This window comes from Camponotus floridanus, unplaced genomic scaffold, assembly GCF_003227725.1.
Source record: "Camponotus floridanus strain SB8 unplaced genomic scaffold, Cflo_v7.5 scaffold155, whole genome shotgun sequence".
Taxonomy (NCBI): Eukaryota; Metazoa; Arthropoda; class Insecta; order Hymenoptera; family Formicidae; genus Camponotus; species Camponotus floridanus.
The window spans coordinates 364,322-387,563 of NW_020229276.1; the positions used below are offsets into that span (position 1 = coordinate 364,322).

The window sequence follows — 23,242 nt, forward strand, 5'->3', positions numbered from 1 at the left end:
ATAATATAATAAGCAGTATAAAAATAATATAATAAGCTTTGTTTTGGTGAGTTAAATAAAAATTAATTGCTTCTAATGTTTGAGAGAATATGATATGATCATGACAATATGTATATAGCAAAGTCATTTCGAACAAGCTGTCTAAAAGTATTCACTTTTACGAAAAAGGGCTTAAAAAGTTCCTTAATTTTTGAGTCGCAAAGAATTCGTACGAAAATCCATCTTGTATACTTCTTTTATACCTAAAAGGAATTTATTTACAAAATTGGACTCAAATCGGAGCATGATACTTTTCGGAAGAACAGCCACACTTTTATTATATTGTAAACCTATATATATTAATAAAAACTTCATTCAAATGAAAAAAACATGATTATTTATTTTTCTTTCACTCTCAGCTAGAATTAAAAATTGAAATAGTATTAATAAGTCGTAAAAATACTAAATTTTCTCCCTACATATCTTAAATGTTTAATGCATATCTAGTAGTAGTATATAAAATTAATTAATACAAAGATAGATATATATTTAAGTTTCGCTTAAGGCCAAAATAATGTTAGTGTAACGAGTCTTAAACACATTCATGCTGCATAATTAATTTCTTCGATGCGTTATAGATCTTCAGTTTTTTAATCGAAGTACAAAAATTGAAAATGTTCTATCTGCTTCTTAATTTCCAACCAGCGTGTTTCTATTTTGTGTTCAACATCGGGAATAATGCTTCTTATGTTCAAAATTGGAATTGATGCTTCAATTTCATGTTTTACAAAATTGCTTATCTAAAATAGATTAATATCGCACTATTATGCAGAATATCTTTATAAACAGAATTAGAAAAATTATACAAAAAATATCATAATTATATTATAATAAAAAGTAAATTTTATAATAAAAACTTAATAAATAAGTACAGAAATTTGATTCATTATTAATTTACCTCGTCCAACTGATCCTTGGAATACACATTGTTAATCATAACAATTAAAGTCACAATATCATTGACTTCCCTGAAAACAAAACAATACATTTATAATTAATTCAATAAATTTTCACGTCTTTGTGTAGTCCATTTTTATTAAATAATATCATTACCTGTGTTTTATTTTTTTGAAATTATTTAATAAATCTTTAAGCATATACTTAATATTCCTCGCAAGAGTAAAAAGAAAAATATTAGCATTTAAGTTAAAATCTTGCTGTATCAGTTTAAAGTGATAAGGATAATAATACAAAATTTGTGGTAATTTTATTTCTAAATAATTGATTATAATTTCAGGATCTTTAACGCAAGCCAAGCATTCCAAAATTATATGATCAGTTTTTATGTAATTCTGAAGAATTTTCTCCCATATATTACGATCTGCCATTTTCAATCCATTACAATATATCCAACTCTTCCATCCAGGCAAAAGTCTACAGAAGATAGGAAAGAAGTAGAGATTGTTTAACAAAATTATGTTAATAGTTTCTTTAGTGTTTGATTTAAATATTATTTCTGATAGATATGAAAAATAATTTATTAATTGCATAATATAAAAATAATACAAAAGTATTACATATCAAGTAAAAAGAATTGTTGTATTATTGTAAAAAGTATTACTTATTTTCTTTACGATTTAATAGATGCCATTCCAAATTATTTGTAGCCCATTTTGTATACACAGTATTATTTGTTATAATACATTTCCACTTTGCGAGTTCTTGCTTTAAACATTTAGTATGATCATTGCCGCTATTTGTATATAGATTCCAAGGCAAGAATTGAATATTCCGTTCCAAAAATTCAAACTTTAACTTTTCCTAAAATTTGATAAAAATTTAATATTTTTTTTTAATTCAATTATTTCACATTATTTACAAGTACAAATATAATGTATGTGTAAATGTATATGTATACTAGAATTTTTAATTTTAATAAGTTTATGATGTTATATAGTGGTAACTATTATAATAACAAATTAGTCGATCTTTTATTTAACTAATTCTATGCATATTTTGTATCTAAATGGATCTACATTCTTAATATACGATATATATATCAGTTTATATGAGTGATTCAAATGTTATGTGATACAAGTTCAATAATAAGAAGAAAAATAATAGTTTCAGAAATAAAAACTTTTTTGTATTTCCTTTTATCATTGAGTAGACATATAAATGATTTAAGAATGTTTCATACCTATTTTCAAAATATTGAGAATTTAATGAAAATTGTACAGAATTCTTTACATATGTTTAGAATCTTCAGTACAATTTTTAAATCGATTCACTAAAGCGTTCACAAGTTATAAGGATAATTTGCACCGAATTAACATGTTTCTTTTATGGGAAACGTATAACCACGACGATTCAAATGACAAAAACACATGAAATAATGTTCTTATTCAGAATTTTGTTTAAAATTTGCAAAAGTGTAGTTTAGATACGGAGGAAATATTTGGTCAAATAATATTATACAAGTACTAACTGATTAAAAAGATATTAAATATAATTCAATGAAGTTACTCATGTATCTATCTGTCACAAGGCGAAATTCTCTGCCAAAAGTTAATCATTTCGATTAACAAAATTTGGGATATTTCAGTAAAAACACAATAAATAATAATCTCTGCACTGTAGCTATGATCAAATTGTAATATTCCACGCAATTTCTCATACTCAAAATATAAAGTGGATATATTCGTCAATATTAATTTCCAGCTACTTTTTGCTGAGATTATACATACAATGTATCCTTAAATATGTACATCTAATTGTTCTCGAAAATAGACGATTTCGGTGTAATTATATTAATGATACATCACGTTGCACTTGAAACAATGACTAGTGACTCGCAATCAAATTTGGACTTGTATACTTAATACTAGATTTATTTATATATTGATCGATGAATTTATATGATCAATTATTTTCTCATTTTAAATCTGTTACATCGATTTTTAATATTTCAAATCAGTAAAACATCAACTTTTTTAAACAAATATTTATAAATGGATTATTATGAGCTATATACAATGTAATAAAATTATTATAAAATTATAAGTCAGTTTCTCTCTGCAAAATGTTTGCAAATTTTTATTCGCTGTAAACATTCTATTCCTCAAGAAAATTAATATAATAAAGATAATTGTTACTGTGTATTCTATGATATTCTAAACTTGAATAAGAAAATTATACCATTGTGACTTGTAATATAAATTCTGAGGTCTTAATATTAGAAGAAAATAGTAATAGGAAAAATTCAAAATTTATAAAATGTGAGAGTGATTATTACATTTAAAAAGAAAATATACATAAACATTCGAAATTAAATTTTTGACCTTTGATATATAAAAAACAAAGATAAGTAATAATATATAATTAAAATATTTCTTTAAGATCATACTTCATATATCTATTTTTTAAAGAATTATCTCTTACAAAATTATTGTATTAAATCATAAATTGGCTTAATAAATTTAAAATATCAATAATTGTCTACCTTACCTAAAGCCTTACCTTAAAGTCAGGATAAAATTCTAATAATGGAATGAAATGCGACAAAAATTCAAATGCTTTGATCATAGGATACCATACTATATATTCTTTTTCTCTTGATAAATAATTAGCGAGTTCCCAAAATATGGAAAAGTCAAGTTTTTTCTCTATTGCAAAATGAAATGCGTCATCGATGATTTGTGCTCGATTGAGAACATGTATATTCTCATATTCTTCAGAATTTAAGTATCGCGCAATTTTTCGCCAATTCTCGGTATCATAATAAACGCGATAGTATCCTGTTATAAAACAAATTACATTCATTAATTATTAGATTTTTTAAATTGGTTTATATTGAAAAAGATGTTTAAATATGCATTTTGCGCGATTTTATCTTAAATATATGTAGAATATACATAGAACAAAATAAAGCGAATTTTTATTTCCAACAATATTAAATATTTTTAGAGAAAAATGTTTCAAACAAAAATTACAGTATTTCAAAGGGGATATAATGGAGGATAATTGATACAGGGGCGTTTGTAAGTAACGGTTTTCAAGCTTTCGAGGTTAACTTTCTTTTCTTAAATGGAAATGGGTATTTTTTATATCAGTATTTGAACGACCATTTAATTTTGTAAAAAAAGTCTTGAAAATTTTTCTTAAAATCAATTTAGAAGATATCCTTGTATTTTGTAATGGAACTGAACAAAACGCGAAAGTGCTGATCTCACAAAAATATTAACTTAATACTTAATCTATACAGGATGTATCTAAAATGATGCACTAAACTTTCGGAGCATATTCTAGAGGTTAAAATAAGCCTATTTTTTCCTATGAACATGGGACCGCAAATGAACTCCCCTTCCAAGCTAGAGCCCCCTAAAATTTGGAAAAAAATTAAAAATTGGCTGTATTTCAGAAAAAGAAAAAAAAAAGGTTTTGACCTGTCACTCTCTCTGGAGAGATAAATAAATTTGCGTTGTGGATGTTTGGTCAATTTCACACATTTTCGAATTTTAGCTCGGAAGGGAGAATTCATTTGCGAACCCATGGTCATAAGAAAAAAAAGTTTTTATGAGTTCTTATAAGAAAAAAAAGGTCTTATTTTGACCTCTAGAATATGTTCTTAAAGTTTAGTGCATCATTTCAGATACACCCTGTATAAATCACAAAATCCAGGTTATATGTTCTTTTCTCAATCGAATTCAAAACCAGAATGTGAAGGATTTTGTGTGATCAGCACGTTCGAATTTTGCTCACTTTCATTACAAAACACATGGATATCTTAATTCTTTCAAATTCTAATATAAAAAATACCCATTTCCATTCAAAAAAAGAAAATTGACCTCAAAATAAGCTTGAAAATCGTCACCTACAAACGGTCCTATATCAACTTATATCCTCTTTGAAATACTACAATTTTTATTTGAAACATTTTTCTCTGAAAACAATATATTTGGAAATAAAAACTCGTAATCAGGGGCGGCACTACCGCTAGGAATGGTCTGGATAAATCCAGACCTCACTTATGAGTAGGTATGGAAATCCAGACCTGACAATCATAAACGGATAATTTTTTTTAATTCTACTTTTTTTTAATTCTACTTTATCCATGGACATAGTATACATGGACTCCGAATCCCCTTTGTTCTGCCGTCTAATTGAGTGAAGCCAACATCTAGAAAGAGAGCGAGAATAGAGGCGCTCGTTTCCTCTCTCTCTTTTATTGCGCGCATCAAAAGTTCTATCAATTTTCCTCCAACAAAATTGGTCAAACTTTTAATGACCATACCGGTATCTTCATATACGAACGAGCGGTCATTTTCGACACTTAGAAGATTAAAAAACTACCTAAGATCCACAATGTTTCAAGATCGGTTAAATGACATTTCAATGTTAAATATTTATCATGAGATGACTGATATAGATACTGAAGAGGTATTAAATAAATTTATAAAGAAGCATAACATTAGAATGCATACATTTGCTGTGTTATAAAAGATAAATTAATATATTGTCATTTTCTTTGAACCATGGTTATTTATTTAAACTTTTCTTGCATGAATTAAACCAGTAAAAAAAATTTTTTTTTTAAATCAAATCCTACCCCTCCCCCCTCCTCCCGATTGATTGTTATTCAGACCTGGAGCGAGACCGTAGTGCCATCCCTGCTCGTAATAATTTATTTTGCCCACTTTGTACACACACACACACACGCGCGTGCGCGTGTAATTTTTAATATACTTTTTAAACTTATATTACATATGATATATGATAATAAATATGATACTGAATAAGACTTTTAGAAATTTGTATGTGTAAGGAAATCTATACAAAATCAAATAACGTTTGCCTAAAAACATATTTGATATTATAAAATATATATTTCAGTATATATATATATATATATATATATATATATATATATATATACTGAAAACATGAATTTATCATCCAATATTTACCTGCTTGTTGTAAGTTGAAAATAATCCATTGATTTTTCTCAAGAAAGAATTCAATTTTTGAATCCGATGGTGTTAACCAAATATTTGTACAAGTTATAATAAAATTAAGGTTCGACTCCGTAGTATAAGTAACAGGTATATAATATTGCTCCTCATCCAATGTGTTGTTAAATTGTACCGATATAATTACAACATTTCTAGAATAATCTCGCATCACGTCCAATATGGGAAATCTTCTTTGCATAGCCCACGAATCCATTATGCTTTTAAGCTTATAGTTGAAATCTAATTCAATCATCATAGATTGCATAGCGTTCCACAAATGATCGGAAGTTGTTGCTTTACGGTCATTGAATCTAAGATAAGATTTAACATTATGGCAATTTTAATACTATATAAAATTGACCAGCGCATAATGAAAAAGAAAAATCATAATTTATATAATTTAGTTTCATATTTTAATTTATAAGATAATGTACTTTTATAGAGAAATTTTTTTAAAAACTTTAATATAATTATATACATATATATATATATATATATATATATATATATATGTATATATAAAATTAATTGTACAATTTTAAATCCTACAATTTTTGTTGTATATGTATATATATACACACATACAACAACTTTTGTTGTATATGTATATACATTACAAAATAAATAAATACTAAAATATACAAAAATTTTAAAAAATTATAAAAATCATATACTATTCTATCATTTACCTTGGTGTGTAGTAGTATACATTGTTTTTTATAATCATTTGTTGATATTTTTAGTTAATTAAGATTTCCTATTAATTTTTTTTTTTTTTCGAGTTATATTAAATATTTTTAATTTTATCATAAAATATCTAGTAAACCATTCATTTTTCGATTATCTTACCTTCATACTTTTATGTACAAAATAATGAAAGGAATCAATTGGTGTAAAGAAAACATACAGTTGTTTTTAAGAAAAAATATGGAATTGTTAATTGCAAATTACATATTTTTTCTTAGAAACAACTATGTGTTTTCTTTACACCAATTGATTCCTCTCATTAATTTGTACATAAAAGTATGAAGGTAAGATAATCGAAAAATGAATGGTTTACTAGATATTTTATGGTTTATGTAAAATTAAGAAATTATTTCAACCCTCATAACTCGCAAAGTACTTAATAAAAATGAACATTATTATAGTGTTTTGGAAAGCTCTTGAATTAAGCTATAAGAATATGCAATCAAATGTAGGGGGTGTCATTTAAAAAAGTCAATGTGACCTTGACCTGACCTTGACGACGCCATCCAAGGTCAAACTGATAGAATCAGTATATAGATCTTCTTAAACCCTACAACTTTTGTTGGAAACACTTTTCTGTAAACGTATATTTTCCGAGATATTTAGTTTAACTTTGTAACTTATATACACATATACAAGAGTTTAAAATAATCTATTTCCTGACCTTATCAATTTGGTCTTGGATGTAGTTATAATGTATATACAGAATTATATTAAAGTGCATAAATGTCTATCCCTATAGGAGTTATAACTACATCCAAAGTCAAACTGATACGATCAGTAAATAAATCATTTTACATCTTACAACATTGGTCTGAAACATTTTCCCATAGGATTACTATTTTTGGAAATAATTGGCCATTTCCAGACTTTTGAACCACTTTGTATATATTTATAATGTATAATATATATATATATATATATATATATATATTTATTTATTTATTTATTTACTTATTTATTAATCTTTGAGGATCTGTCGCAAGATTAAATAAATAATAGTTGTAATTTTTATATTACAAAGATTCATTTATATTAGTATATTTATGTAAAATTAGATTCTCAAAATATTATTCAATTTGAATTGTTTATAATTTAGAATTTAAAAATCTCTATCATATTTATTAAGGAAAATTTAATCTGAAATTCAATCGACAAAAATTCATAAATATGAAAGAATAGCGTAAATTTGAAAAATTTTACATAACTACGTTCTATAAACGTTAAATAAGAAATGTATTGTTAAACTTATCACATATATTTCGATTTTCTTTTCCTATATTATTACATTGCAATATATTATACTTACTGATTGTTCAAATATTTATTAATTCCCATGAAAAATATATTAGGTGGTAATGTTCGTTCTAACATACGCCATATAATGGATGCTGTAATGTTGGAAAGAAAAAAATAATGTAGTATATGTAATACATCTTTATTGCAATGCGCAATGAAATGAATCTGAAATTAAAACTAAATATAAAATTTGTGTAATTGAATTTAAGTAATTAAAGTTATAAAAGATTATGAAATACATTTCGACGAAAAAAAACTTATAACAGGCCTATAACAGATTAATAACAGATAAATAATGAATGATTAAATATTTGTAAAAATAATAAATTACACAATTATATAAGGAATTGATAAAAGTTTTATGTTTTACATATATTCTGTTTAAGCACTTGTTGGAGAGTCTTATGATTTGTATAAGTTGTTTAGTTCGAAGAGGGATAAGATGGTGTTATTGGTTTGACATTGAGTAAACGTGCTAAGGTTATATAAAGTTCAACTTTGTTTTTTTTAATAGAATCCTCTATTTTTTATTGTATTTTCTTGTAGTTTTTCTCAAATAACACTAAATTAAAGTATTTTTTCATTGAGTGATGACTTTTCGAGTTACAAGGCTTGAAATAATTTCTTAATTTTACAAAAACCATAAAATATCTAATAAGGTATTCATTTTTGATTATTTTATCTTAATACTTTTATGTGTAAAATAATGAGAGGAATCCATTGGTGTAAAGAAAACACAGTTATTTTTAAGAAAAAATATGTAATTTGCAAGTTTTGAAAATAACAGACCTATAACAGATTAATAACTAAGATAAATAATGAATGATTAAATATTTGTAAAAATAATAAGTAATTGTGTAATATTGTAAAATAATATTACACAATTATGTAAGAAATTGATAAAAGTTTTATGTTTTATATATATTCTGTTTAAGCAGTTATTGAAAAGTCTTATGTTTTATTCTATTATGCTTCATAAGTTTTTTGAAGCCGTAGATAGATATATACATGTATAATTATAATTTAAAAAAATTACTTATTATAAAATTATACAAAATATTTAGAATAAATGTATACATATGATCAACCCCTGCAAATATTAATGATTTTGACATATGTTATAAAGATCATCTTTCTGAATAACCTTCAGAAGATTTTAGCTATAGCTTGTTGTGTTAAAACAAAATTATGAACCAAAAAATCTTTAAAAATCACATATGATTTATATCTTCATGTTAAAATATTTTCGTTAATAACTTTTTAATAAATGACGAATGACGGCTAAAATCTTGGCCTTTATAACATATATCAAGGTCATGAACAGTTGCAGAGGAAATTGATCATATGTAAATATTTACCATATTAATAAATTAAATATTTTACAAATAAATTTGCTTATACATGACCACACTTTTTATGAAATTAACATTTAAAAGTTTGTGGTTATTCATTTATTTACTTTACGTAATATTATATACATACCTTTGACAGAAGAGAGAAAGAGAAAAGAAAGAGAAGAGTAATAATTTTCAGGATAGGTATTACATTCTACAGCGAAGTTTATAGCAATATATGAGTTTAGATCGAGTAATTCATGTTGAACTTGAACTATAAACAAATCCATCATCCGGGAATTTGGCAGAGCCTAAAAGCAATTCAATACAATCAAGATTATAATTAATGAAAAAGAAAAAACTTTACATATATAAAATAATATTATTATGTACTATTGTTAAAAATACAGTTTATATATAAATTTTTCCATAATATATAATTTTAATATATTCAATATATAAATGAACATTTATTTCTTATTCAATTTTATTTATCAAATTTATAGAAATTTAAAAGTCTGGATTGTCATCATTTTTTATATTTAAGAAATAAAAAAATTTGCACAAATATTTAACAATTTGTCTATATTGCTAAACTGTTAATTGTTTTGATTGTGTATTCATAGAGTTAGTAAGACAACCTCCTCAATGATATATTCTTGAAGATACATTATAAATCCTTCGTTTAACCTTTGATGAAACCAATAAGATGGATTCAATAGATTGCCAATATATTTTTGTATCATCTCACGTGCTATTAAGCGTGCAATTCTCATTTTAGAAGCGACAAGATCTAATTCTTCATCATAAATTATATCTGCTTCTCTAAAAACCATTATCCATTGTTAATGAAGGAAAAATTTTGGATAGTAATATAATTTTTTACATAAATTGATTATAATATATCTATTTTTATAATTATGTATGTTACCTGTAGAAAACGAATCCTAAAGTCTGCTTAACTTCATCTTTTAAATCAGAGATTACGACATGATCCACTTTTCTCTCGGTGAAAAGAAGGGTACTCTCAAGAATTTTTTTTGAATTATTCCAATACTTTTCTAAATATATAGTAACATTTTCAGCAACATGTAATGCAAATTTTACATACGGTATCAATTTTGATCGGCACCACATGCTAGTTGCGCTATTCAAGTTAATCCTATGAAAACTGGATTCCATTAATACTACTTCATCTATAGTGAAAAAAGCCTTGTAAAAATATGTCAACATCATATTATCCTCCATCAATTTAGATTCTCGTATTGGCATATTTGACAAAGCTTTGTATCTCTGATCATGCATTATGGAAATGTCGAAACTAATTCTTAAATCTGGTTTGTTCCAAAATGGCAATATTTGCTGTCGCTTTGTCTGGGCACCTGTTATGATTACCCACCTGCCACATTTTAACAACATGCTAGATAATGACTAATTTTAGACAATTACGAGCAGAGGAATGTACAAAAAAACACAAATGTACCATTTATTTTTGATAATTCAATATCTTTACTTACTCTTCTGTGTTTCTATGTACTATTTCATATCTGCCTATGTGCAGAGTTGCGAAAGTGTCTGTTACGTATTCAATAGGAATATGAAATCGTATATACAGAATATATATGCCATGTAATAAGACTTCGTCATAATGAAGCATAATCGTGTCATCATATATTGAATCTAGTTCTTGTTTCGCTTCATAGGGGACATTATTGTTAATTTGTTTTAAATCTGATCTGATTATACTCATCGGAAACGGTATATGAAAACCGATGTGTTGTGTTGCGTTCATAATATAAATAATGATTTCGCATTCACCGAAAAGAAAATCAGAAATAAATTTGAATTGTACTTTATAGTGTATTGGCATTACGTTTTTTGAAATGTAATTTGATAGATAGCTCTTCGTATTTTCCGAAACTTCATCGGTAGGATCCCCTATTGCGATTGCAGCAATATATATTAAACTTCTTAATAATAGTTTTAAGAATATCATGTTAAATTTCTTTTGAATATCTGTAAAAACGTTTCTTTATTAAAAATAAGTAATTTATGAAGGTTACCGAAATCGATTGATTTTTATATGAAAAAATGTGCAAGAGAATTGGCACTAAAAAAATTCGATTAATTTAAAAAAAAAGAAAGAAACTTACGAACAACAAACATAAAACGGAAATTAAATAGCAAATATTGCAAATTAAATTCGGACAAAATTCTAAACAGAATTATATTAGTATTTCTTAAAACACATCTTTTCGAATAAAATTAACTGAATTAATAAAAATTTCGAATTAATTTTTTCATCGTTTATTCTCCATTCATTCATTATATACTCAATTTAATATATCCTACGGATTCTAGATATTCTTTTTAAAAAGTATTTAAAAAATAAAACACGGATAATATTATATGTTTTTAGATAATTTTATAGAGCTATAATATAAAATTAATTACACATATAGTAATTTTATAATATTAAAAATAAATTTAGCTTAAATTTTACATTTTCTATATGTCAAAATGATCAAAATATGCTATCATATACGCCTAAATATCTTCATTTCCATTAGCTGCAATATATGCAAATGATAAGAAGTATTTAAAAATAGTATAAAAGAAGTTATTAATTTTGAAAATTAAATTAAAGTGTCATTCATATATATATATATATATATATATATATATATATATATAAAATAAAAGCGTTTTCTGTTATTACACACATTTTTGCACATTCAAAGATAAAGGGTTAGAGGGATATTTTATTGAAAATTTATTTAATGCCTTACCCTATGAATTGAAACAGTCACAAGTTTAATATCGAAATCCTGAACATTTAATCGCAATCTTACCACTTCAACAAACTACGATAAACTGACGGCGTTGTCAGCATACCTGATAGTAAATATAGAAGATACATATGTCATGTAAATATCATCTTGGTTATACATAACATTAGGAATATCTTACTCATCGATAGAACTCAATATGTATGTACTTGTTTAGTCCTTGTATTTCGTTTTCATTAAATAGCTTTTATTTATAAAAATAAGCTGTTCTTCTGAAAACGATCATGCTCCGATTTAAGTCAAATTTTGTAAGATTCATTTTAGGTATAAAAGAAGTATACAAGAAGGATTTTTGGCGACTCAAAAATTAAGACACTTTTTAAGCACTTTTTCGTAAAAGTGAATATTATCTTTAGACAGCTTGTTCGAAACAACTTTCAATTAATCTTGATATTAAATTTAACTTCTAAGAACATATGTTATCAAGATCACGATCCTGAATGACCTTCAAAAGATTTTAGCTATTGCTCGTTGTTGATTAAATTTAAGAAATACGCTGATTATTTAAATCTAATATTAAACGAAATGCTGTAATAATAAATATTATACGTATGATGATCGAATATCTCTCATATATTTCCAAATTAGAATCGTAATTTTCTATAAAGAAATGATGCGATTAAAATATAGCCTATTTTTCAAATATGTTTTGGAAAAGTTGATTTCTTTTAAACTTTAATTACACATTTTCATCGATGACCATGCTTTAGTTATTTTCGCGATGTTCCTCGAAGTTGTTTTTAAAAATTTTCTCGTCGAATAGTATAATATATAATAGTATATAATATATAATTTTCTTATCGAATAGTATAATATTGTATATAATAGTATATATATATAACGTTTCATTGATCCAGAACAGAGAAATCTTTGCTCCTTTTATTCTAATCTGAACAATCAATCGCTGCTCTTCTTCAAATAAGTTTTCGAATGCAATCCAACAGTGTTGAAATGTACATACCAAGGATTTGTCGCGCATTCGCGATAACAATAAAGTGTCAGCAAAATTTTCGGTAATTTTCAATTGTTCATTTTTTCTAACTTAAGGAAACAAAATAATAATAAAATAATTGCAAAAATATTGAATATTCTCTTTTTAGAAATGTGTTTATTTAAGTCGTTGCGTTTCTTAATGCAACTTTTAACAGTGGAATAGCCAACAAGTATTTAATTAGAAAAAAATGTTATAAACTGAATTAAAATTGATTGTAATTATATATTATTTTGTCTTTGAAGTTGGAGAAATAGAATGGCAGCATGATTATGTTCGAAAAGGTGTAGATGTAGATAAATAAATAAATAAATAAATATAAATATATATATATGTCAATAATACTATACATATATGCTACTGCCAATAATACTAATATACATATATAATACATATGGCACTATAGTATTAGTATTATTGGCAGTAGCATATATGTACTACTGCTCATATTATATTACTAGATATATATGTAATATATTTATTTTAGATTGTATAACATAATTAAGAAATTATCTATTTAAAATAAAAGTTTATATATAATATAAAAGAGTAAAATAAAAAAACGAAATATATAGATTCTTTTTATTTACAATTTACATTTGTTAAAACTATAGTATATATTGAGTTTCTCTCACGCTACTAACATACAAAACGTATAATTTGAACATGATCAATATGAATATATTTCTTTTTTATATATTATAATAATTATTTACATGGATTGATTATTTAATGTGAAAACGTGTTTATTAGCAATTTCTTGAAAAGAGTATTGCATTTGCAATCTTTTTGATGGAGTCTGTGAAATAAAATTATTGTAAAATTAATATAAATTTATTATATGAATTATAGATGCATTACAAATATTCTATTATATTAAACGTTACTTATAACATCAAATGCAAAAAATATATACAAACAATATTACAAAACTTCTTCTTATCAAACTATTTACATTTTATATATATATATATATATATATATATATATATATATATATATACAGGCTGAGTCAAAAGTATGTGTTAAAAAGGACCTCGCGGAATCCTTATGGAAAATGGCTTTCGGTCAAATGTTTCGAAACTTTGCAAAAAGATAGTTCTCAACATGTAGATTAAAAGTGTCGATGGACATAAAGCTCTAAAAATTCGAGATTTTTAGCTACAACCATCCAAAGTAGTAGATTTTTGAATTTGTGCAGCATATTCCGAAGTTCGGCAACGGTAGCTTATCTTAGTTGGGTGAGGTTTTACAAAAAAAGATACCCCATAGTCTTGTCTTAATTGATTGGACAAAAAAAACAAAAAAAAAACAAGAAAAACAAAAAAGCAAAAAAAAAAAACAAAAAAAGTAATTCTGCCATTAACAGTTCCAAGATTGTACTTAAAAAGAGGAGGATAAAATAACACACACACACACACACACACAATTAAGGAAGTCTACTTAACACAAAAAATCAGATAGTCTCGATAATTCTCATGCTTCCTACATGCCTATATTTCTTAAACTTGGAGGGACTTATAACTTTCACTTTCCCCAACGTAAAAAGCTTTTCATAGGATGTTTTGGAAAGCTCTCGACCGCAACTATATAAATATGCAAAAAAGTGCGAAGTTCTGGTCCAAAAGTCAACCTTATTGGTTCAAACTCCTTCAAAAATCTACCACTTTGGATGGCTGTAGCTGAAAATCTCGAATTTTTAGAGCTTCATGCCCATGGACACTTTTAATGTACATGTTGAGAACTATCTTTTTGCAAAGTTTCAAAACATTTGACCGAAATCATTTTCCATAAGGATTCCGCGGGAGGTCATTAGGAGCGTATTTCTGGATAAAAAAGAAGAATAAATGTTCATATGAACATAAGTCCGCAAATGAACCTCCCTCCGAACTGGAGGCACCTAAAGTTTAGGGAAAAAAATTAAAAATTGGCTGTATTTCAGAAAAAGAAAAAAAGATTTTGACGTTACCTATCATCCTCTCTTGAGAGATAAATAAATTTGCGTTGCGGGTGTTTGGTCAATTTCACACATTTTCGAATTTTAGCTTGGAGGAGGGTTCATTTGCGGACCCATGTTCATAAGAAAAAAAATCTTATTTTGACCTCTAGAATAGACGCTCCTAAAGTTTAATGTATCATTTCAGATACATCCTGTATATTATAATATAATACAAAAATAACATATACAAATTTTTATATGATTTTTTACAAACTAGGAATTATTTTGGTAGATTAAATTTTATCTAATTTAATCTTTGAGATCAAACTTATCACAGAAAGAAAGAAAAGAATCTGTGTGTTTATATTGTACTATAGAATAAAAAATTTCTTTAAACAAAAGAAGCATTACTTTTCTAATGGTAGAGTCAGAACATCCATAATCATTTTTCTTCTTATATTTTTTTCCTGTTCTGGAATATTCTTAAACTGCACTTTTATAAATTCCATGAAAGCATCATCGGCTGTTGAAACCTTTGTTTCCATATAATTTGAAATTCTATGATTCATTTGCACTAATGTTTGTTCTAATTCCCTTGTTTCATTCACTTTTCGTTTTTTCAGCTTTGGTAGTTCATTTTCTTTCTTAACATTTTTAATATTATGAACGTGCTGCTTATATACATTTTCATTTTCTTCATTGCTTGATTCATTGGTAGCACTTTGTGATTCATAGGTACTATCTTCATCAACTATAATACTTGAATGAAATTTTGCACAATTAGTGTAGCGTCTGGAAATAAAACATATGTTATGTGTAAATATATTTAAAGAATTAATCGAATTAATCTAATAAATTATTTTACCTTCGTCTTTTAATGACATGATCTAAAAATGCTAATTGTGAAAAAAAAGTAAATCGAGTAGATTTAGCAGCAGCACTTCCATTTTTCAATTCAGTTTCAGCTTTTCTTTTCTCTCTGCTGTATTGATCCCTTAATGAGATGCATCTTTTTTGACAATATGAAGGAGTGTATATGTCACCTAAACAGAAAGTATCAAATTAAAAAAATTTATATATATACAGGATGTCCCACTTATCTTCCGTCATCTTTCAAAGACAGATTCCTGGGATCATTTGAAGACGATTTTTCCTCAGCGAAAATGTCAATGAAAGCCATCATTTTTTGCATGTTCCCGATTTTTGTCATCATATATCTTTGCAATTAAGTCTATTTAAAATTAATCATAGAATGTGGTTTTGTTAATATTTTATTTCTACAAAACTTAGTTTACGAAAAACTCCTTATTTCCAATCACTTATAATTCAAAAATTATTAGTCTTCTTCTTCTTCTTCTCGACATTTTCGTTGAGGAAAAATCGTCTTCAGATAATCCCAGGAATCTGTCTTTGAAAGATGACGGAAGATAACTGGGACACCCTGTATATATATTTGTGTATATATTAGCATTATTATTTTATTAATTATATGATTTATCATATATAAATAAAATTTATTTCTCACCATTAATTTGAGTCATTATTTTGGATATTTCAATCCAAGCATTTTGTTTCATCAAGCAATCCTTAAAACTGGTATTATTTTTATCATATAAAAATGGACGTTCTCTATATAATTCAATGAGAAGCTCATCGCCACTCTTTTCTTCAATATCAATAGATGCAGATTCACAACCATTATTGCAGTCTGTACTGATTTTATCTGACAAATTAGCAATAGTATTGCAGTAATTTAAATGATCAGACATTCTTTTATATTACTCTTAGTAACGGTTGTAAAAAAGATAAATTTTCTGTTAAAGAAACAAATTAAGAATTAGATACAAATTTTAAAAAATAGAAAGAAAATTTGTTAAAAAAATTAATTTAAAAAATTTGTTAAGAAAATTTTCTTCACCAATGTATTTTGAAATAGCAAAGAAAAATATTGGCTAACCTAAAATAACATTTATTTATTTTGACAATTATTTTTTCCATAAACAAAATGAAGACAAATCATTTTAAATAAAGTTATTTTTATTTAATTTTTACTCCCGACTGCTGCCAACCTACGGTTGGCAAAAGACGAAGGGAATATGCGTTTCACCGAGTTCGCATCGGTATTTACCATTTTTCTCGATAACAATAATAGTATATTTACTTATAAAATATTCAAAAATATGTAATTTAATGTATTTATATTAATATTACTTACATCGTTCGATGCACTTTCCGCAATCACACAATGGCCTTGTACAACTTGCACAGACTTGCATATACGTTTTTCTTTGCCTTTCTTTACATCCACGACTACGATAGACATAAGTGTTCACGTCTAGTTCTCTGCCATTAGCTGCAGGACCCTGGCACACAAAAATACGTTAGCAGTAAAGGCCATGGCACACAAAAAAACGTAAGCAATGAAACGTAATCAGTAAGCAAATTGACCAATCATAATTGAGTAGTAAGGCAGTCATATTAAAACGTAAGAAAACGTAAAGCCGGGTTTACAATGGCCATAGCATAAGGTTGTAAAGTTGTAAGCGAAATGAACCAAATCCATTTCCTACAGCTACTATGTATGTTCTACGGCGGACGTGCAATCAGAATTAAGAACGCAGAATTCTTCCGTGATTCCGCGTGACCGCCATAGAACGCACGAAATCCGTAGGAAATAGATTTGGTTCATTTCGCTTACAACCTTATGCTATGGCCATTGTAGACCCGGCTTAAGAATTCCGATTGGTCGATTTTCTTACTGACTACGTTTTACTGCTTACTTATTTTTGTGTGCCAGGGCCCTAAGAGCCATGAAATGTAGTCAATAAAGGTGCTTTTTCATGAACCGCTGAAACCGATTGTTTGAGCGACAAAAATGATCACATGACAATTTTTGTCCCTGAATTATTACAGCGGAAATTTTTGTACCTGAAAAGGGTAGCACAGCGCAGTAATGTTTTACATAGCAATTGAGCGACACTTTTTCTCTCTTTGTAGTTGAATCAGTTCAAACTACAAAATTATAGCCGTTGGAATACGTGCGATAAATTTGTCGCTTTAATTGCTTATTTTAGCAGCACGTGAAATTGCACCTTAAGGAAATCAATCAATCGGAATTCTTATTTTCTTACGTTTTAATATGGCTGCCTTACTGCTCAATCGTGATTGATCGATTTCCTTACTGACTATGTTCACTGTTTACGTTTTTTGTGATCTTAAGATGTAAGCAATAAGAAAATCGACCAATCATGATTGAGCACTCATATTAAAACGTAAAAAAACGTAAAAATTCCGATTTATTGATTTTCTTACTGCTTATTTTTGTGTGTCAGGGCTCTTAGGGCCTTTAAGGTTCATCATGAAACTAAAGTTAGGTCTGAAAAAGATTCAAATGTCGATATAAATTCACAAAATTAATATTATTTAAAACCAATAATGAAAATAGTTCTTTCATTTAACTCAATAAACGTATAATATTAACAGAGAGAAGACTGAGAGATGTCATGGCGCGCTTTTGAATGATCCCTGGAAGCGATACTCCCTCTGTGGACATTAAAAACGTGGACATGAACTGCAAAGCCAATGTCCACGAATGTTCTCAGAGGATAACATCAGGTCTCTTTGATAATATAAATAATATAAATAAACATATAAATAGTATTTAATTTAATTAATAATAATTTATTATATAAAAATATTAGTATGTTTTCTCTTTTCACGCTATTACTTATTTATTTATTTATGTGTCTTCTTTTTCTTCTCTTAACATCATTTATTTATTTAGCTCGCTCTAAGTCAATCTTAAAAAATGCAAAACTAAATATTATAAAATTTGACTTCTGATAAGCGCGGTAAAACAATCGAATAAATTCAAATCATTAGCATAACAAAAGGTTCCGTAATACATTAATCATTTAATAATTAATTTAAAATAAAATATATTTCTATAATTTAAAATTCCGTGTGTATATATAGTACGTAAAATATTTCGGCAGAGAATTATCATGTTTTGACCTTGGCGACGTATAGCAAGCGCGATATATTACAGCTTTGTCATCATTCGCACGGTGACTCTCGAGTAATAAAGTAGTGATGAGAAACGCTTCGTATATTGTAATTTTTGTACTAAACACAATTACGACAAGTATCGAAACATAATTTGCTAAAAATATTAATAATTAAAAATTAATTAACTTTTGATAAACGACATGAAACTGTATCGCAACGATAAATATTTATCGAATCGTAATCATTCATTACTGAATAAAAATTAAAACAGGAGATACATGAAAGGGGACAAGAGAATTAGATATATTATGATCATCGATGCTTATTATAATATTTCTTTAATAATATTAGAATTAAATATTAATATAAATATAATATTTCGACCAATGCTTTTTTAATTAATAATATAATTTGAAACTTAATACAAAATAATTTTTATTTATTACATGGAATAATTTAATACACGAAAATGTCTCTAAAATATACGTATAATATAAAATTTACTAAAAATTTTGATATAGTCCAGACAAGCCCGATTAGCGATGATTAATTATGCAACATTTATCATTAATAATCGATATGCGATAATAAAATTTAATAAGTTTTATGTAACGTAAATATATATAACCGTGATTAAAAGAGTCATTAATAAAATTATTGATCATTTCTTCGATTGTAGAAGAAAATATTTGCATTACTAGAGCATTTTGTGTAGATTATCAAAGGAAATATTCAAAATACGAAAAAATAAAATAAGCTTCAATGTAAATCAACAATTAAATTACAAAATAAATCGCGATTTAAAATTCGCGAAAAAACGCGAATAAATAAATCGATAATAATAGGAATATTCGATTACGAGAAATATACGTAATTTTTATAATATGATAATCAAAACTATTAATAGATACGCGCGACATAATTATTATCACACAAATGATGATACACGAAGATATTTTGATAAACATTTGTGGTCCATATTGTTTATGAACAATTATTACTTTAATAATATTTATAGAATAATATTTATAGAATAAAATATAATTCCCGTCACGCTTTATCTCGTTCTATTTTTCAATTATTTAAAATTTAATTATTTAATTTAGAATCAAAACGCACAGCAAAACAATCGAATCATAAATCGAAATAATTAACATAATAAAAAGATTTGCGATACATCAAATTAACAAATATTATTTAATTAATCCATGTAACTTAAAACTTTTAGACACTTTAACATTTAACAAATTAACAAATATTATTTAATTAATCCATGTAACCTAAAACTTTTAGACACTTTAACATTTCGTGTATATGTTAAAGTACGTAAAATATATCAGCAGTGAATGGATAATAACACGGTCGGTCTTGGCGGCGTATGACGCGCTGTGTTTACATACGGTACGGTCTTGATATCATTCACACGGCAACATTCGAAGAGTAAGGTGCGAAATACTTCGTATAATATTAAATTTTTTCTCTAACGATAAAACACAATTATGACTAATATTAAAATATACATAATTCGCTATGATAATTATAATTAGTACTTGCTAAACTTTTAATTGTAATTACTACGCGATCGGGAATGCCGTGCAAAATGTCTCGCGATTTTTGCGTATACTAATATTAATTAACTAATCTTAATTAATCTTGTTTTCAAGAGTGAAAGTGAGAGCAACGAAAAAATAGCGAAGAAGAGGAAAAGCAAGTCTAAAAAGCACTGGGCCACGTACTAAGCAACATTGTCCGGTAAACAGTTTATAAATTATTTATCATTCATATTTATCATTTATATTCAGATTATATATATATGTCATTTATATTCAGATCATATTATATATTGCATGTTTTCTCAATAACGATTCTCTCTCTTTCCCTCTCCCTCTCTCTCTCCCTCTCCCTCTCCCTCTCTCTCTCTCTCATTGTAAATTATCTAAATTATTTAAGTTTTTAAATTATATTAGTATAACATATATATAAAATATTCTGGATTATTTTATTTTAATATACTTAAAATATCTATAATAAAATATTCTTATATTATTTAACACTTTTACATAGATAATAATATTTCATAAACTGCTTCACAATAATATATTTAAATATTTTATGCATAAAGGATAATGAATAAATTGTTTAATAAATAATCAATTTTAATCAATTAATTAAAATACTTCTATAATTCCATATTCTACGCGTGTGTATTTTATAGTACATAAAATATTTCGACAACGAATTATCAATAAAATCATGACTTTGGCAACAGTAGTGCGTTGTTTATATATTACAGTTTTACTATCATTTGCTCGGTGATATTCAAGCAATAAATAATGATACGAAACGTTTCGTATATTAATTAATTGTTTAAATAATAAATAATCATTTAATTAATCTATAAATATAAAAACTTCTACAATTTAATATTTTGCGTTACAATCAAACAATTAAACTTCAAATTTTTCTAAAATGTGAACATAAATTAATTATTAATTAAATGACTGCTATCACAACTTTATTTATTATTTTAATATTTTCATTCTTATAATTCGTATATTATACAGCATATAATATGCGTATCAGTAGCATACTCATTGCTGTAGCAAGTAGCGAATGATTTTAATCTCGTGTAAAGGTCATGTTGCTCTTTTATCATTTAAGTACGTATATAAGTTTCGTATGATTATTTTGTATAATTATTGAGAGTCTCGTGCAAAGTGCGCCACGTATTTGATTAATTAAATCGTGTTTTCGTGAGTGAGTGAATGCCACAAAGAAAAATAACGAAAGATACGTAAAAGAAGAAAGGATGTTTGGAACGTACGGAGTAAAATGAAGTAACATGAAGTAAAACAATTGAATAATATATGCAAATAGTTAGCATAACGAAAGGCCCCGTGACAAATTGTTTAATAAATAATCAATTTTAATCCATAACTTTAAATGCTTCTATAATATAATATTTCACGTTAATGTATATTTTATAATATATAAAATATTTTGGTAACGAATTATCGATAACGATGTTTGATTTTGGCAATATAAAATATAAACAGTAGCGCGCTATACGTTACCGCTTTGTCATTATTCGCACGGTGGCTCTCGAGTAATAAAGTAGTGGTAAGGAACGCTTCGTATACTATAATTTTTTTACTAAACACAATTATGATTAGTATCGAAATATAATTTGCTATAAATAATAACAAAAATTAATTAATTAAAAATGAATTAACGACATGAAACTGTATCAAAACGATAAATATTTATCGAATCGTAATCATTCACTACCGCGATTAAAAATTGAAAGAGGATATATAAAAGGGGATAAGAGAATTAAATATAATCTTCCGATCATCGATACTTATTATATTATTTCTTTAACAATATTACAATTAAATATATTTCGATCAATGCTTTAAATTTTCTCCTTGATAATTAAACAATATACAATTTAATCGAGAATCGATTAAATGATAGGAATCTAAGATATTAAATAATCACTTTGATGATTGCGATCTTCACGGACAATAATTATTATTTTATACTTAGAGTCACAAATATATTTCATCCGTGTCACTTTATCTTGACAATCTAAATATAATTTGGATTGTGAGAGAAAACGAAGTAAAACAATCGAATTATAGATGCAAATAATTAACATAACGAAAAGATTAGTGATAAATTGTTTAATAAATAATAAATTTTAATCAATAAATTAAAATACTTGCATAATTTAATATTCCGCGTATGTATATTTTATAATGTATAAAATATAAAAATATTTCAGCAATAAATTATCGATAACGCGGCGTTCGACTTTGGCAATATAAAATATAAACAGTAGCGCGCTGTACGGCTTTGTCATCATTCGCACGGTGGCTTTCGAGTAATAAAGTAGTGGTAAGAAACGTTTCGTATACTATAATTTTTTTAATAAACACGATTACGATTAATATTAAAACATAATTTGCTATAAATATTAACAAAAATTAATTATTTAAAAATTAATTAACGACATGAAACTGTATCACAATGATAAAGCTTTATCGAATCGCATCATTTATTACTGCAAATAAAAATTGAAA

General features: G+C 26.1%; 2 protein-coding genes across 4 annotated transcripts; both read right to left on the minus strand.

Moving 5' to 3' along the window:
• Window positions 1-458: 458 nt before the first annotated feature.
• On the minus strand, window positions 459-12,235 carry LOC105257021 (aminopeptidase N-like). Of its 2 annotated transcripts, none has more exons than XM_025406813.1 (12): window positions 12,160-12,235; window positions 10,888-11,386; window positions 10,302-10,769; window positions 10,012-10,195; window positions 9,519-9,681; window positions 8,047-8,128; window positions 5,946-6,301; window positions 3,499-3,776; window positions 1,601-1,800; window positions 1,093-1,413; window positions 938-1,007; window positions 459-779 (listed from the first exon to the last, which is right to left on the minus strand). In XM_025406813.1, exons 2-12 carry the CDS (start codon window positions 11,364-11,366, stop codon window positions 630-632), a joined length of 2,751 nt encoding a protein of 916 aa, XP_025262598.1. In that variant the 5' UTR covers window positions 11,367-11,386; window positions 12,160-12,235; the 3' UTR covers window positions 459-629. The 2 variants fall into 2 exon arrangements, with proteins under 2 accessions (XP_025262598.1, XP_025262599.1); XM_025406814.1 differs by having other exon boundaries at window positions 777-816.
• A 1,605-nt stretch (window positions 12,236-13,840) lies between these two features.
• On the minus strand, window positions 13,841-17,589 carry LOC105257020. 2 transcript variants are annotated; one of them, XM_025406805.1, is made up of 5 exons: window positions 17,365-17,589; window positions 16,675-16,963; window positions 16,015-16,192; window positions 15,561-15,941; window positions 13,841-14,009 (listed from the first exon to the last, which is right to left on the minus strand). In XM_025406805.1, the coding sequence occupies exons 2-5, from the start codon at window positions 16,916-16,918 to the stop codon at window positions 13,940-13,942; spliced, it is 873 nt and encodes a 290-aa protein (XP_025262590.1). In that variant the 5' UTR covers window positions 16,919-16,963; window positions 17,365-17,589; the 3' UTR covers window positions 13,841-13,939. The 2 variants fall into 2 exon arrangements, with proteins under 2 accessions (XP_025262590.1, XP_025262591.1); XM_025406806.1 differs by lacking the exon at window positions 13,841-14,009 and adding an exon at window positions 15,312-15,361.
• Between the last annotated feature and the right edge of the window lie 5,653 nt (window positions 17,590-23,242).

What these genes read in the sequence shown, in the direction of transcription:
- LOC105257020 (XM_025406805.1), bottom strand. Translation starts at nt 16,918, where the DNA reads ATGTCTGATCATTTAAATTACTGCAATACTATTGCTAATTTGTCAGAT. An exon ending in CATGTCATTAAAAGACGAAG is followed by an intron (nt 15,942 to 16,014) that starts GTAAAATAATTT and finishes TTTTATTTCCAG; the next exon opens with ACGCTACACTAATTGTGCAA. An exon ending in CTGACTCTACCATTAGAAAA is followed by an intron (nt 14,010 to 15,560) that starts GTAATGCTTCTT and finishes TTTATTTCACAG; the next exon opens with ACTCCATCAAAAAGATTGCA.
- LOC105257021 (XM_025406813.1), bottom strand. Translation starts at nt 11,366, where the DNA reads ATGATATTCTTAAAACTATTATTAAGAAGTTTAATATATATTGCTGCA. An exon ending in AAGAATATATCATTGAGGAG is followed by an intron (nt 9,682 to 10,011) that starts GTTGTCTTACTA and finishes AATTGCTTTTAG; the next exon opens with GCTCTGCCAAATTCCCGGAT. An exon ending in TTAAATCGTAAAGAAAATAA is followed by an intron (nt 1,414 to 1,600) that starts GTAATACTTTTT and finishes TATCTTCTGTAG; the next exon opens with ACTTTTGCCTGGATGGAAGA.